The following is a 17814-nucleotide window of genomic DNA, read 5'->3' as shown; positions in this document are numbered from 1 at the left end:
GACATGTCAACAGGGGAATTGAACCTGGAACTTTCCAATTGGGAGATGGCTGCTCTACCAACTGAGCCACAGCCACCTGCCATTCTTACGTGTTTAGAAAAAGTATTTTCTAAAACATCAATCCTCTGCTTCTTCCAGACTCTTTCTCACACAGCTGAGGTCAACTGTAGTCGACCGCGACAGTGAATTTACACAGTGCATTTTAACTGCCTACTATTCCTATTATAATTAAAAAACACTCCATTAACTTCCATTGTTATGCAGATGACACACAAATCTATGTGTCTATGAAACCAGACGATAATAACCAACTTTCTAAACTAGAAGCTTGTCTTGAAGACATAAAGGCTTGGATGAGCCATAATTTCCTGCTTCTGAACTCGAATAAAACTGAATTGATTATATTTGGCCCAAAACATCTGAGAGAAATATTGTCTCAAGATGTAACACTAGATAATATTACTCTGACCTCCAGTACCACTGTGAAGAACCTGGGAGTTATTTTTGACCAGGATTTATCCTTCAACTCCCACATTAAACAAATCTGCAGGACTGCCTCTTGTCACCTCCGTAATATTTCCAAAATTAGAAAGATGCTGACTCAGAGTGATGCTGAAAAACTAATCCATGTATTTGTTACTTCGATAAGTAGACTATTGTAACTCCCTATTATCAGGGCGAAACAATAACTGCTTAAAGTCGTCAAATGATTCAAAATGCTGCAGCGAGAGTCCTGACAAGAACCAGCATCAGAGATCACATCACTCCAACACTAACCTCACTTCATTGGCTCCCTGTTAAACCTAGAATAGAATTTAAAATCCTCCTTCTAACTTATAAAGCTCTTAACAACCAGGCTGCATCATATCATAAAGAACTGTTAAGCCACGTTTCCACTGGGATGGAACGGAGCGGCACTGAACAGTATGGCAAAGTATAACCAGAGCCATCATTTACACGGTGAACTCACGGTAATGTTAAAGTGAACTTACAGTTAACTCACACAGTGAACTCACACAGTGAAGTCACTCCCTCTGCTCTGTCTCAGCCAGATCGGTCCTGGGTTGGTCCAGGGTCGGTCCTGGGTCGGTCCTGGGTCAATCCCTTGGCCGTGTGTGACTTAGCCAGGTCGGTCCCAGCTCTGTCCCTCCGGAGTCACCCACTGTCCTCCCGTACCCTGGACGCACAGACTCACAGAGAAGGAAGACATTCGTGATGCAGAAGAGAAATGCAGGTCTTCTTCCTCCTCTGCTTCTGTTTGCTCTTGTATAAGAGTGAGCAGGTTTAGCCTATACTTTACTCTGCACTCAGCCAACATTGTTAAAGATTAAAGCCAATGGCCACACCATTTAGTCTGCATTGAACTGTCAGTACTTTAATTATAAAAGTAATCGCCTCTCTTTGATCTTCTCTTTTGTTTTGAACAAAAGTTACATGGTGGAAATATGGAGTCTGTCTTCCCTTTGTGACGATGACAGCTACTCTGTTTTACTCTCAGAAAAACATTTCAGTTGGACTTTTTCCCTGCTGCAGTCAGTTTTTCTGAAGCGGTGGCAGTCACTGTACTTAAATCCAAATCATTCACTTTTGATACAGTGAGACCCGGAACTATATTTTAACACATGTTGACCTCTTGACCTATTGTATGAAAAATCAAAACCTTCTGAAAGATGAAAGCTTTTAGACTACGGGTCATATTGTACTTAAAACTAAAGGCTTGTCATATTGCCTGATTTAATTTAATCGCATATCTTCTTTGCCATCGTGATTGTCATAAGACGTGGTGGAATACAACCTGTCACTTCTCAGGTTCTATGACCTCTGCAGCCTTCACAAACACACCGATGCTATTTCAGGAGTGATGAGCGAGCTGGCTATCACTGGCTGCTTAGTTTCAGGTTTAATGTCAGCTAATTTTACCGGTAAGATTTGGGGATTGTAGTTGCTTTTATTAACAATTCTAATTGATTTCACCCAAAATAATTCAGAAATGTCCCATGTGAACGAGTGGCCGATTGAAGCCTCTTGCAGTCTGGTTGTGGCCTGTGTGCCTTATGTTCTTATACTCAATTCTATGAAGCTTGAGGTCATGAGGGGTCGCATCAGATCCCAGCTGTCTATGGCAGGTTGTCACCATGACAATTCATCCTATAATCACAAGATCAACACACAGGCATCTAACATACATAAACAAGTACAGAGAAAACCTTATTAGCACCAAGAAAACATGATAACTCTTCACAGAAAGGCACAGAATCCATCTGAGGCTGCTGCAGTAAAGAAGAAGGGCCAAACAAAGTTCTCCTCTTTATGTTATCGGTGCTGAAAATGTTCATTGTGATGTGAAAACACAGCAACGGGAAAGGGCAGTTTTATCTTGGAGTAAGAAGAAGTTCCTCCTCGGACCCAGGTGCTGGTCTTTAAACTGATGCGTGTTCTTGCAGAGTCCTCAGACACCATCCACCGAGCTGCTGGAAGGACCTCTGTTTGGAGAAGCAGCCGGCTCAGACGGAGGAGAGCAGGCTTTCCTCTCCGAGATCAGTGAGGAGGACGTGGAAGTGCTTCATCAGCGGGAGGAGGCGCTGCTTCAGATCGAGGTGAGAACACTCCACCAGCAAAGAAACGAACCGCTGCACACTTTGCTCTGAGTCACCGCTGCTCAAGTTCTGGAAACCACCGGAGAAGAAGAGAGAGAGAGAGAGAGAGAGAGAGACATTTAATGAGACAATCAATCTGGTTCGGGAGGAGGGGAAGTCCAACTGACTTGATGGTTCCAATGAGATTATTGAGGCGAAAGAAAAGTCTGGTGCTTTGACCAAAAGCTCATTGAAACAGGCTAAAGTCTCTGTTCATGAGTTCAACACATGCAGGTCATCAGTGAGCTACGATATCCATGGAAGGACATTCCCAGGAAAGCTGAGAAAGGAAAGATAACAGTGGACTGTATGTTCACACGAGAACATCTTCAGATAAGCTGTAAGACACCGTGTCCTTTAACTTACGCCTCCAGCAGCCAGGGGAGGAACATGCTTACAGCGTCTGCTGCCAAAAAAGGTTCAAGCTGTTTTTTAATGAAGGATTTACTTCATTTCCCAGCAGCACTGTGAATGTTGGCTGAGTTTCACAACAAGATCAAGTCTGCCATATCATCAGTACACGCTGAAAAAACACGTACGAGGCCGACACAGTTCTGCTTCCCTGGGCTTTTGCGTCACATTTCGATGTGTGTGGTTTTTGTGTGAGGGTGAGAGAAGTCAGTGTGTTAACACACTTTGTAAGTTTGAGTCTCTTCTGAAGGCCTGAAGGTCTCTGGATCACAAATCATTGCAGGTCATTGTTTTTCTAGTGTGAATGTATATTTTTGGTGATATTGTTGTAAATTCTAATGTGTGGTCACAGTGCATGTTGTTTCTCTGCGGCCAAACTCGTTGACACTGGGTTTTAGTGGGCAGCAACCATCGTTGTTTACTTCCCTCACTCGCACACTGCCCTCCAGCTTCCAACACTCACACCGACACTGTTGTGCTTGGAATCCTGTTGGGTGGTCTTCTCTCTCCTCTCAGCGGCTCACACTAGTATCACACGAGCTGTCCAGGAGCAGAGCCACGACCCAAAGTCTGCTGAAGCACAGAGGGCATCAATGATGGGAACACTGTAAGAGCCAAGTATTTCAGACAGAAACGCACATTAAGAAACAAACCAGGTGATTGTTTTCCTCTGAGATGGTCTCCTAGGATACCGACACACGCCGAGTTCGAAGGCAGAAGCTCCAACAGTCTTCTCTCTCCTCCTCCCTCCCTAGTTCCAGAGCTTATTAGTATTTTGTCAAAGTACGCTAATGCTGCTGCAGGATATTGAATGCTACCCAATTACTCTGCTGCTTACATAGACTTGTTTGTTCCTCTACCTGAGTGAATGTGTGAGGAATTACAATGTTTGATTCCTGAAACCTGTGTGTCGCTTAAACAGTCTGGAATCATTTCCATACCGAGATGACAGGATGCAGGTGACAGCATGAATGGATGGAAGTTCTCACTGCTCAGTTAGAACAAGTGAAAGATGTCCAGTGTGTTTGAAACTGGACGATGCTCTGGGAGGTGGATCGCTCTGCTCCTTAAGAGAACCTTGCTACTTGAAATAGTGTGGGCGCCTGTGGCCTCTTCTGTGCTTACAGAATAAGTTGGAAGGCAACTGGGGAACCATGTGCTCCGTTTCTTACCATGCAGCAGGAAATACTTTGGATTTAGACAATTGATTTATGTTGGGGCATTTTGTTTTGCCTGTGGTCAATGATTTGTAAAGTTTTGTGAACACTTCATCGATGAGCCTGAATGAAGTCAGACACGAAGCCACAGGAGCTGCAGCAGCCTCCCTCACACAATGACTGCAAATCCAGTTGTGGAGCGCAGACCTGTGAGGACTAATGATCATCTTTTATGAGCTCTTTGTGGCGTAATGAAGATCTATCTCTGTGTCCCGCTGAAGCTGTCTGAACTTCATCAACCTTTCAAATCAGCTAATACCACCAAAGAAGCCCAGTTCTGAATAGGAGCGACAAAGGAAGAGCATCAATCTCTCTTCCACAGAGTGAAACCCAGCGAGCAGCAATGACAGCTTCATTTCAGTACTGGAGGCGCGACGGGCCGGCAGATGATTGGTGTTCAGACGCTGTCGTCTGTGCTGCGCTTTAGTCATAGCAGCATGGATAAATGTCATCATCAGTGCTCAGGCAGGTGCCGAGGGACTTGATACTGTCCCTTTTGGGAGAGCTATCACGTCGAACAATGCTCCCCCCCCCCCCCCCCCCACTCACTCAGTCCTCTAAATCGGCCATGTTTTCAGTCAACCCACAAACAACACTTCTGTCATTGTTGGCTGCTTCTTTCTGTCTCTGTAGAAAAGCCTGAATGTAATTGTAGAGTTAATTTAGATTTCTTCGCTGGGTGAATGAGTGTGTTCTGCAGACTCAAGTTACAGCTGGGGGGTCCTGGGGGGGCTCGTCTCAGCAGAACACTGATTGGCAATAACTGTGTGCGCGTGGTTTGTTGAGTTCTCAGAATGTATTCACAGTCAGTGGACTTCTCTGAGCAGACGTCAGTGCGGCAGACGACACATAGACCCTCAGAGGCTACAGTCCAACATGTGGGAGGACCAGCAAACAACCGCTGGACAAAAATGTGGCAGCTATCGACATCCTCACATAAAAAAGTCCCTGATTATCAAATGGATTAAAAAAAAAAAAATACAATAAAAGAGGGGGATGTTTTGACGTCCCTCGAGATACTTAAATGACACAGAAAGTTTACTCAAAGATGCCATATTATTTAAATATATTCATACTCTGCCTCTGCTATATGGATAAAATGAGCTTATATAACATATCTGTATGCATTCAGGGATGTTTAGAAGAGGTTACTCAACATGCTCCATTATGCCTGAAATATTCTCTCTTCCACAATCAGTTGTACAGAAATGAATCACAAATCTCCGGAATGAAATGATGATAGAAAAATGCCCCTTTTGTATAGAAATGAAAAAAAAAAGTACATCGTTCTATTCAAGTCTCACGGGATGCAAAAAGTAGATGAAATATTCGAATTCACTTTAGAAAATCCAGCTGTGATGAAAAACTGTGTTTTCAATGTGATGATGAAAACAATAACACGGCCCCATTAGATGCTAATTGAACAAATTAAATGATGTCTACGCTAATACATCCAGTAAATTGGTAACTTTGGCATTTTGCAGGTTGGTATTTTGTGGACAGAGTGCTGACCACCGCACCACCGTGCGGCCCCTGCCATGACTCCATCATTTCATTGAGCCATTAAAAAGATTTCTGTCTTTCTAGCACCATGCCAGCCTCAGTGTGTAACGACAGCGCCGCGCTCTGCACCAGCATCCCCGCGGGACAGCCAATTGAATTTTTTGGACATATCGTCCTTGAGTATCATCATATTATTCCACATGTTCTGGAAGGAGATGAAAGTCAGAATATTAGTATCCAGGCTCCGGAGCAGCCCTTCCACATTCAGATACCCCTCAGACTGTCACCTCCCAGCAGCACTTTATGTGCTTTGGCACAGGAGATCATTTCATCAAAAATGAAATCATAAAAAAATGCTGAGGGCAGAACAGAGGACAGGTTTCAAGGGGAATCTGAATACCACACCTGTCTCAGCTGAAAAACTGAATAACAGGCCCAGAGCAAGGCATGTTTGTCCTCCCAGTGTGTCCTCAGGACAGACCATCCACAGTTCCACCCTCCACTGGAGGCGAGCCTTTATGTCAGCACACACAAGAAGACCACCAACAGCTCCTGGACAATGCCATTTATTAGGCGAACAATTTCTTTTTAACCCTGCCGATCGAAAGTGCCTTCATTTTTCTCCTCTTTACAGACTAAAGCTAATATTGTTATGGCTGATCACGTATCGCTGGCTGGCTCCCGAAAAATGATGAGAATACCAACCTTGTGTGAAATCTAAATGCTGATATCCTGCTCAGACTTGATTATCTGCTCATTCAGACTTCAGCTTCCTTCTAATAACTTACTCCGTTCACACAACAAATTGTCTCTTACTTGTTGTCATTACTGCGGTTTAAGATGTACAAGAAACATAACAGTCACAGCAGGGAAATGAAGGTATTTCCAAGAGGTAGTGAAACACCTCCAGGCACAATCATGAAAACAATTTCAAAATATCATCAGAAAAAGCTCTGACATTTAGCTGAATTAAAATTCAAGTCAAGGTAAGGCGGATGTGCTAAATGCTCGCAGAAAGCATGACTTTCATTCAGTCACAATTTCTTTCTTTAGTGAATGTGATGTAAAACAAGACAAATCTTCAGCTGCACAGTTTGTTTCCAGCTGAAGAGTCCAGTGGATCAGAGCTTCACTAGAAACACCCTTAAGTCTGCAAAACCTTAAATCCACAACAACACCGCAACCCCACGGTTAAAACTGCACTTCTTCAAGTACTTTTAATAAAGACTCAAATTCTAACCACTTTTTAATTCACAACTCAGTTTTTCTTCAATTTCACGAGTCGATCGATCAATAAATCCTGACAAATATAGCACTTTGATACGTAGCTCAGAATGCAGCGCAAAGTGCTTCAGACGTTAAAAACAACAGAATACGAGAATAACAAATATCATAAGAAGTGAAGAAATCAATAGATAACCAACATAAAAACATTAAATTTTAAGTATAAACAGGTTGTAATGGAGTGATGGATGAAGATGGTTGTCAACGGCTGCCCCTGATTAGAATATTTAAGGCACGTTATATGAAAGACTAAAAAACTACTTTTTACAAACATCACTGTGTTGTGTTCTGTTATATCATCTAAATCCCACAGAGTCACAAGCACCATTAAAACCTGTGAAACTACTCTGTTTAACTCCTTTGTAACTCATCAATTCACCTGAATAGAGTATCGACAATAAAAACACTTTTCTCTGCCCCCCCCCCCCCCCCAAAAAAAAAAAGAAAACAAACTTGTAGAAAATGCTTGATACTAAAATTATTGAGGACCAACTTATCATTACAAAAGTAGGAAATGTTATCACTGGGAGGATTACTTTATTATCTCAACAAAACAAAAATAGAAAAAGAAGAATTTACCTCGGAGACAAGCTTCTATTCTATTCTATTCTATTCTGTTCTATTCTATTCTATTCATCCACTCATGACTTTTGACCTTCTGAACATCTTCACAGTTTGCCACTTTTTAGTCACATTTTTTATCAAGTTGATCCACGACTTTTGTTTCCAGATTTGCAGACATGAACCTTCATATCCCATCATGTCCCCTGTTCACTTCGTCAGCTGCATTTTATCAGTTTTTATCAAATCATCTGATTTGAGAATCCAATGTGGGTTTGTTATGTTCCAAGCCATTGAAAAAAAAAACTGTGCGTGCGTGCGTGCGGGCGTGCGTGCGGGCGTGCGTGCGTGCCTGTTCTCTTTGGACATATACTTGATGAAATATCATGTCAGCGCCTGACAATGAGGAGCTTCTCCTCAATAAGCTATTATTTTAATGCTCGCACAAGAAATGCTAAATCTTTGTTTTTTACTTGGCAAATCTGCTGAACGAGTTAAAATCCTGTCCTCCACAGTGTTTCTCTTCAGACTGAAGCTGAAAACAGATTGTAACTTCGGAACGTTGTTTCTACTTTGTGAGCATCAGATCTCCTTCTGTGTTTTTTGTTGCCCATTAATTAAACATCAGAGTGACTGTTCCCCACCCCCCCCCCCCCCCCCCCGGGGACCAAGGACCACGTTTGGCCCAAGGCCCGTGTGTTTTCCAGCCCCACTGTGTTGACGATGAAGACGGAAGACTGAATCACAGTAACTTGAACGTCACAGTCAATGAATTGTTTGCAGACCGTTGATCCCAGCATCTCCTCTCAGCTGCTCCCTCAGACACTGTTTCTGAGTTCTGGACCAGGTGGAGAGATTTAAGTCCAAGAGTACAAGAGCAAACGCCGTTTGGTAACAGCGAGATGAGCTCCGGCTCAGTGTAACCTGTCTTTAACGCCCCCTGCTCGTCTCCTCGCTGCCCTTCAGGCTCTGCTGCTGGCACCACAATATTCAGATGTGTGCTCTTCTTGGGCTCCTGCCAGTGAGGAAACATCATTTTACATTTATAAACCGTTTATACAGTAAGGGCGAAAACGATCTCTGTCACCGAGTTGGTGTGAGAACAAACGCCCGCGTCCTCTCCACCCCGCCCTCTTTTCTCAGCAGCAAGCGTGTGAGTAAATCTGCTTAACGGTTTTTCTGCTGCAGCAGTGACGCTGCATCCTGCTGACCTGTGCCTTTGGGCTCGGGTGGGAGATGTGGGGAGAATTTCATATCAGCATTAAGCACACTTAACAAAGAGGGCGAGAGTCATATGAAGGATTGGGACGGCGAATGACTGAACATCACAGATGAGAACAAAAACCTATTCATCCTCCACGCAGACAACTTTGATCGTCCCGATGACTGTAAGCTGTCCCGTGGTAATTATGTATTAGTGCCCCACTGTTTTTACCCAGTCGTCATCTCCACCCTCCACATACCTGATCAGATGATTGTTGATACTCATAGTCTGAAACCTCATTGCAGAATTAGACGGAGCATTTTAAAGGTTGTGTGTCCCCTCGTTCATGATACTCTCCATAATGTATGTACAAGAGTTTGGGTCTTCTGCCCACGTACATTAAGCATACAGGCCCATATGTTTGGGAAACCACCTGAGAAGAGGTGAAACATGCTTTTTCAAAGTGTCTGCAGCTCTTATCACTGATCTAAATGAACTAAATGTCCAACATCCTGCTTTACTGACGTTACAATGTGAAGAAGTGTGAAATGACGGGTGCTGTTTGAATAAAGTTAAATCGAAACCACATGAAGGTCATTCTGATCTCACACTCTATCTTTTTGAATGCAAAGAATAATCTGCACTGACCTCCAGCTCCATATCTACAGTTTTCATTGTGAACGCATTCATGTGAGGAAAGTGACTTTGCCTCATAGAAACCTTTAACGTCTTTAGGTCGAGCATTAAAACATTTAAACATTAAATCCTTTTTTAAGTCCTTTTAAAAAATACACTTTCTTGGAGGCGAAGACTACAAGAGATCATTTCTTTCAGCAAAAATATGATTACATGGGATATTCTGAGAAGGTTCCAGAGGCCAATAACAGAAACTGTGTTTGACTTTCATCAGCAGTTTGTGTATAAAACCTTTGGACAGCTTCTTTTATAAAATCTCAGTCATGGTGAACATTTTCTTCCAGCGTGGACCCTCTCAGATATCTGTCACATTGCACTGTGATTGAAACGTGTGCATCTACATGGTGAGTGTTTGCCGAGCTGTTGGAGGGTGTGTGACAGATCGTGGTGATAAAACATCCCCAGTGGGAATGTGCTCCGGCCCACAGACTGATCTGTACGAGGTGGAGGTGAGGAAGACTGCTCATTTGCTGTTGTTATGGAGACAGTTTCTTTTGTCTAATCATCTTCCCATGTGAACTGAAGCGAGTATCATGCACTCGCATGTATCAGCAGGATCTAGATTGCAACTGTGGCACTGCTCCGCTCTGTAAGCCACGTTGTCATGTGATCAAAATTGATAAGATGTTTTCTTTGCGGCTTTGTTCAGTTTGAGTTCATCTGAGGCTGCGTTCTGATCTATATTCAGGGTTGATTGGGAGCACAAAGCTGCAGCAAGCTCCTCCACACGATAAGAAATAATGTGCATCCCTTGTGATGTGCCATTATGCAGCAAAAGCAGAGGGAACTCGAAGTGACAAGCACTGATAGAAAGTGATGACCAATGTAGAGGGAGGATCCCCGCGGTCCCAGAGTCTGTCGGTGTGCCTGGACCAGGGGAGGAACCAGGTGAAACACTCCACTGTGCACATTGAGGCCCAGGAAGAAATGTAGGGAGTTATTATCACCACGAACCTGACGTCCTCCGTTTGTGTTTGGGCTGTCAGGTTTTCAGTGTTCTAAAAGTGTCTCTTAAATTGATTTAATGTGGCAAAGCTGTTTGACTGTTAGAAATGAAAAGATTCTCTGGTAGAAATGATTCCCCCATGTCGTTAGGGTCCGCTCTCTTTACCTGGAGAAACAGAAGAAACACTCAGACGCAGCACTGAGTCATCCGATGGGCCTCCGTCGTCTGGAGCTGGTGGAAGCTGATCTGCTGAGACGCTGAGGCTCGAGGCTGGCTGACATTTGAAGTAACACACTATTCATCAAGTGGCTTCCCTTCACGAACATGAATATCAAGTGTGTGTACCACATCATGTAAAAAGGTGGTGGGAGTTTATGCAAATGGTCTGATTTACAATGCACAATGGGACTTTCAACATCAGAAAACATTAGAGTTTTCATCATTGCGTCTGATTTTAAAGCACAGCTCAGCTTCAGCAGGCGTGCAGCTCTTAATGTGGTCTGGGACGTTTCATCAGCTGGATCCCTGTGACTTGGCGTGTTATACCCCTTCTTCCAATCTCATTTTCTTCAGTTGTGCTCTTGTTTTTGTTTTTTTATATTTGTGATGGATTATTGTTTTGTTTTTTAATGGTTTTTTTTTTTTTTTTTTTTGCCAAATCCACTTTTAGTTTATTTGGTACGTTCCTTCCCAGACTGGTTTGCCTCCATGGTGTTACCGATAGTGTTGGTGGGTCTCAGCGCTCCATCAAACCAATGTTAACAATTGAATTGCTTCAGTTGGTAACATCTTCCAACTTCACGATTTAGATTAATTCATTTAGATTTTACCACTTGAAGCAATTCAGTTAAGTTGGTCCATCTATTTATTTAGTTTTCTCAGTGTAGTGTAGTGGTTTGTATTCTCACCTCCCAACATCCAGTTTCATTGCAGATTAATTTGGGGCAAAGACTTAATGTTCTCTGTGTACATATGTCCTATTATTTCTACTGTGTTTTCCTCCTACAGTTTAAAAATGTGTATATGAGGTTATTTCTGTCTGTAAAATAGCAGTAGGTGACCGTGGGGCCTCAAAGCTGCTCTGCAGCTTGAATGAAAGATGCATGGATGAACATATGAAAATGTATTTATCTCCTGTAGACAGCTGAGAAGTCCCTCTGTAGTCACATGTCGTGTGTGTGTGTGTGTGTGTGTGTGTGTGTGTGTGTGTGTGTGTGTGTGTGTGTGTGTGTGTGTGTGTGTGTGTGTGTGTGTGTGTGTGTGTGTGTGTGTGCTGTAGTTGGATTACAGTCAGATCACGTGCGGTGGGCTTGGTTTTGGAAGAGCGCCCTCTCTCAGTGAGGTCTTGCTCTCATAGCTGAGCTCACATTTGGCCAGGAGAAGCAAACTAAGTGGGAAAAAGCAGTTGAGAGTTCCAAGTTACTTCTCAGAGTGAACAAGGTGTGAAAATGCCTTAAATCTCCCAGACGCCTCTTCAGGGGTCGTGCTGTCTATCAGCGTTCTCCCTACCAGTGGCTGCCTTGCATGCTTAATGGGCTCTTCATATTGAGGCTGGCTCACCTTAAACAGGCTGACGCTGCTGTGCTGTACCACACTCCCCTCTACAGGCTCAAACCAGACCTCCAGCCACACTCCCCTCTACAGGCTCAAACCAGACCTCCTCCCCTCTACAGGCTCAAACCAGACCTCCAGCCACACTCCCCTCTACAGGCTCAAACCAGACCTCCTCCCCTCTACAGGCTCAAACCGGACCTCCTCCCCTCTACAGGCGTAAACCAGACCTCCAGCCACACTCCCCTCTACAGGCTCACACCGGACCTCCTCCCCTCTACAGGCTCAAACCAGACCTCCAGCCACCCTCCTCTCTACAGGCTCAAACCAGACCCCCTCCCCTCTACAGGCTCAAACCAGACCTCCTCCCCTCTACAGGCTCAAACCAGACCTCCAGCCACACTCTCCTCTACAGGCTCAAACCAGACCTCCTCCCCTCTACAGGCTCAAACCGGACCTCCTCCCCTCTACAGGCGTAAACCAGACCTCCTCCCCTCTACAGGCTCAAACCAGACCTCCAGCCACCCTCCCCTCTACAGGCTCAAACCAAACCTTCCTCCCCGCTACAGGCTCAAACCAGACCTCCTCCCCTCTACAGTCTCAAACCAGACCTCCTCCCCTCTACAGGCGTAAACCAGACCTTGTCCCCTCTACGGGCTCAAACCTGACCTCCTCCCCTCTATAGACTCAAATCAGACCTTCAGCCCCTCTACAGGCTCAAACCAGACCTCCTCCCCTCTACAGGCTCAAACCAGACCTCCAGCCACACTCCCCTCTACAGGCTCAAACCAGACCTCCAGCCACACTCCCCTCTACAGGCTCAAACCAGACATCCTCCCCTCTACAGGCTCAAACCAGACCTCCTCCCCTCTACAGGCTCAAACCGGACCTCCTCCCCTCTACAGGCGTAAACCAGACCTCCTCCCCTCTACAGGCTCAAACCAGACCTCCTCCCCTCTACAGGCTCAAACCGGACCTCCTCCCCTCTACTGGCGTAAACCAGACCTCCAGCCACACTCCCCTCTACAGGTTCAAACCGGACCTCCTCCCCTCTACAGGCTCAAACCAGACCTCCAGCCACCCTCCTCTCTACAGGCTCAAACCAGACCCCCTCCCCTCTACAGGCTCAAACCAGACCTCCAGCCACACTCCCCTCTACAGGCTCAAACCAGACCTCCTCCCCTCTACAGGCTCAAACCGGACCTCCTCCCCTCTACAGGCGTAAACCAGACCTCCTCCCCTCTACAGGCTCAAACCAGACCTCCAGCCACCCTCCCCTCTACAGGCTCAAACCAAACCTTCCTCCCCGCTACAGGCTCAAACCAGACCTCCTCCCCTCTACAGTCTCAAACCAGACCTCCTCCCCTCTACAGGCGTAAACCAGACCTTGTCCCCTCTACGGGCTCAAACCTGACCTCCTCCCCTCTATAGACTCAAATCAGACCTTCAGCCCCTCTACAGGCTCAAACCAGACCTCCTCCCCTCTACAGGCTCAAACCAGACCTCCAGCCACACTCCCCTCTACAGGCTCAAACCAGACCTCCAGCCACACTCCCCTCTACAGGCTCAAACCAGACATCCTCCCCTCTACAGGCTCAAACCAGACCTCCTCCCCTCTACAGGCTCAAACCGGACCTCCTCCCCTCTACAGGCGTAAACCAGACCTCCTCCCCTCTACAGGCTCAAACCAGACCTCCAGCCACCCTCCCCTCTACAGGCTCAAACCAAACCTTCCTCCCCGCTACAGGCTCAAACCAGACCTCCTCCCCTCTACAGTCTCAAACCAGACCTCCTCCCCTCTACAGGCGTAAACCAGACCTTGTCCCCTCTACGGGCTCAAACCTGACCTCCTCCCCTCTATAGACTCAAATCAGACCTTCAGCCCCTCTACAGGCTCAAACCAGACCTCCTCCCCTCTACAGGCTCAAACCAGACCTCCAGCCACACTCCCCTCTACAGGCTCAAACCAGACCTCCAGCCACACTCCCCTCTACAGGCTCAAACCAGACATCCTCCCCTCTACAGGCTCAAACCAGACCTCCTCCCCTCTACAGGCTCAAACCGGACCTCCTCCCCTCTACAGGCGTAAACCAGACCTCCTCCCCTCTACAGGCTCAAACCAGACCTCCTCCCCTCTACAGGCTCAAACCGGACCTCCTCCCCTCTACTGGCGTAAACCAGACCTCCAGCCACACTCCCCTCTACAGGTTCAAACCGGACCTCCTCCCCTCTACAGGCTCAAACCAGACCTCCAGCCACCCTCCTCTCTACAGGCTCAAACCAGACCCCCTCCCCTCTACAGGCTCAAACCAGACCTCCAGCCACACTCCCCTCTACAGGCTCAAACCAGACCTCCTCCCCTCTACAGGCTCAAACCGGACCTCCTCCCCTCTACAGGCGTAAACCAGACCTCCTCCCCTCTACAGGCTCAAACCAGACCTCCAGCCACCCTCCCCTCTACAGGCTCAAACCAAACCTTCCTCCCCGCTACAGGCTCAAACCAGACCTCCTCCCCTCTACAGTCTCAAACCAGACCTCCTCCCCTCTACAGGCGTAAACCAGACCTTGTCCCCTCTACGGGCTCAAACCTGACCTCCTCCCCTCTATAGACTCAAATCAGACCTTCAGCCCCTCTACAGGCTCAAACCAGACCTCCTCCCCTCTACAGGCTCAAACCAGACCTCCAGCCACACTCCCCTCTACAGGCTCAAACCAGACCTCCAGCCACACTCCCCTCTACAGGCTCAAACCAGACATCCTCCCCTCTACAGGCTCAAACCAGACCTCCTCCCCTCTACAGGCTCAAACCGGACCTCCTCCCCTCTACAGGCGTAAACCAGACCTCCTCCCCTCTACAGGCTCAAACCAGACCTCTTCTCCTCTACAGGCTCAAACCAGACCTCATCCTCTCTACCGGCTCAAACCAAACCTTCCTCCCCGCTACAGGCTCAAACCAGACCTCCTCCCCTCTACAGTCTCAAACCAGACCTCCTCCCCTCTACAGTCTCAGACCAGACCTTGTCCCCTCTACAGGCTCAAACCTGACCTCCTCCCCTCTACAGGCTCAAACCAAACCTTCCTCCCCGCTACAGGCTCAAACCAGACCTCCTCCCCTCTACAGTCTCAAACCAGACCTCCTCCCCTCTACAGTCTCAGACCAGACCTTGTCCCCTCTACAGGCTCAAACCAGACCTCCTCCCCTCTACAGTCTCAGACCAGACCTTGTCCCCTCTACAGGCTCAAACCAGACCTCCTCAGTTTTAAAGTTCTCTTGCTGAACAAAAATACTTTTTAACATTTGTTCGTGAAGTAAATATATCTGGGTCAATATTGACCCATAACACCACAGCTGTTACTGTAGTTATTATTAATAAAATATAAAAAATGAAATAAAAATAAAACAAATGTATTCAGGAGATGTGTTCTAATATCACTCAGGAATAATCAGGTAACACAATAACCCTTTATCGGTTTATATTACTCTCAAGGTTTATTTTACTTTTTTTTCAGTTGAAATTGAGGTGTAATGACAAAGAAAGGCCCAGAGCCCCACATCAATTTATTTTTAAATAATATGTTCATGGCTAATGAAGCCTAACAATGTAACCAAGAGATGACAAACAAATTGGATGATAGAAACTTTTTTTTTTTAATTGTCATTTACAGCTGACTTAAGACACGGGTTGAAAGCGACCCATAAACGTAAGATTAGGCTGTGAAAGCTAACACAGGAGCAGGTTTAATACTGTTAATATTTCAATTCAGTTGAAGTATAATCAGATTGTAATCTCACTGAGTTTCTGAGAAAACATCAGTACTATAAATGTATTAATAGTATAAATAATATTTCGCTCTCCCCCTTTGGAGACTTAAGCACCTTTTCTGTACTAATACTGAAAATACTTGCTGTCTTGAAAGACTGTTTTAAAGACTGAAAATCTAAATGGGAAATAGGGCGATGCTTCGTGTCAGAGGAGATTGTGATATTGTAAAGCTCTGGAATGTAGATTTCTTTGGGGGATTTTCCACCAGAAAGAACCAGGTGCTAGTTCAGAGCCAGGGCCAGACTTGGCACCAGTTCTTTGTCTTTCCACTGCCAAAGCCCCGGCCTATCAGGGGCTAAACGGGCCGGACACGTCATCAGCTGGGGGCGGAGTTATCGCTGGCGTTTTCACTACCTACGAGGCGGAAGAGATTCTTAACTGGCATTCTGAAATCTACAGCGAACACGGAGCCCCGGAGTGGTTATAGAGAAAATAATAAATAATAATGCGTGGGAACGATATAATAAGTCGCTCCCTTAAGTTAATAATACGTGTGACCTCGTTCCTGTATGCGGGCTGTCAACGCTATATTGGTGAAATCAGTGGCGCAATGACATGGTTCTCACATGGCTCCATTAATGGTGGAAAAAGAACCGGTTATTTGGTGGCGCTCATTTAAGAACTGGCCCTGGCACCGGCCGTGAACTACCTCCTGCTTCTTTTTGGTGGAAAAGCCCTGTTACAGTGTCAGTCCCGTCCTTATGACTGGACACAGCACACAGACTTTTTCATCACATGCTTCTGACCTGTTGTTTCACTTTTAATTGTGTTTTACTGTGTCCGAGTGTCATTGACAAAGACAACTGAAAGTATGCTCAAGTATCAGCCCAACCCAACAGGAAGAGCAGCAGAACTGACAGGAGGAATTAGAATCCTCCACAGGTGAGCTCTTTCCGGAGGATCCTGCAGCTTCCATCAAAACAACTTCTGTCCAACAACAAGCTGAGTGACAGTTAACTGAGTCCGAAGACGAGTCTGTTGAATCTGTGCCTCAGACAGAAGTGCCGCCCCATTGGCCTGAATCAAATTTAGATCACATTTTTCAACTTTTATGTCCCCTGACTTGTTCCTCTTTTTTATGGTGATTTTGATGAGAAATGTAAGCTGGGAGATTCCGTGGCATATTTTTGGCAGCCCTAAATAAGATTTAGCTGAAGTCGCAGCAATGCTGTATTCACATCAGCGACGGAGTGTTGGAGGGGCCGGAGACACTGCTCCCCTGGGCGCTCTAGCAGCCCCGCAAACATCAGAAAATGTCCTTGAGGGTCTGCTCATAATTTAGAAGACTTACATAAGTTGTACAAAGGCCATCCTACTTCTGGGTAATCAAGATAAAGTGCCATATACAGATTATGAGTGTCACAATTAGAGAAAAAATACAAAAGGTCTTCAGATAAAAAACAACATATTAAAGGGAGCTTTGATATGGCTGATGTTCTTTGGACTAAAACATAGACTGTGTCATTGATGTTTTCTCAAATAATCGGTATGAATCATTCCATACTATTAAAAAGTGCACCGCTTAAAAACCTCCACCAAGAGCCCCTTAAGAGAGGATTGGATCATTCTTGGCACATCAGCTTACATCAGTTGCTGCAGAGGTTCTGGTAGAAAGTGTGAATATACAGAGGCGTGGCTTACCTGGGGTCAATAATATCACCAGGATGCATTGTGGGAAGGAAGCATGTCAGTATTCTGCTGGAAAACTTGATGCTGACCACCTCCACTCTTCCATGATGAAAATGATGGGACATGTCTTTCCATGAAGCAGAAGTTTGAGGTGGCCTCTAATTTTCCCAGATCTCATTCTAACGAGGCATCTGAGGGATGTGCTGGTCCACAGAGGTAAAACCAGCTGTGGACCCAACATCAGTCACAGTATGCTGAGTGGACAGTGCTCCAAGGCCTGATAGTGTGCTGCACGCTGGACATTTTCTTTTCAAATTTTACAAATATGGCAATAATACTATGAAAAGAAACA

General features: G+C 45.7%; 1 protein-coding gene across 1 annotated transcript in view; it reads left to right on the top strand.

Moving 5' to 3' along the window:
- Positions 1 to 17814, top strand: part of tsnare1 (T-SNARE Domain Containing 1) — a 230307-nt gene that overhangs the window by 127003 nt on the left and 85490 nt on the right. Inside the window, exon 8 of the mRNA XM_080472247.1 lies at positions 2445 to 2597. Coding sequence (XP_080328373.1) covers positions 2445 to 2597 — 153 coding nt within the window. The remainder of the gene's footprint in view (positions 1 to 2444; positions 2598 to 17814) is intronic.

The sequence above is a fragment of the Lipophrys pholis genome (assembly GCF_963383615.2).
Source record: "Lipophrys pholis genome assembly, chromosome: 9".
Lineage (NCBI taxonomy): Eukaryota > Metazoa > Chordata > Actinopteri > Blenniiformes > Blenniidae > Lipophrys > Lipophrys pholis.
Note: the sequence above shows the minus strand (reverse complement) of the source record. Positions and strands in the feature narration are given on the sequence as shown.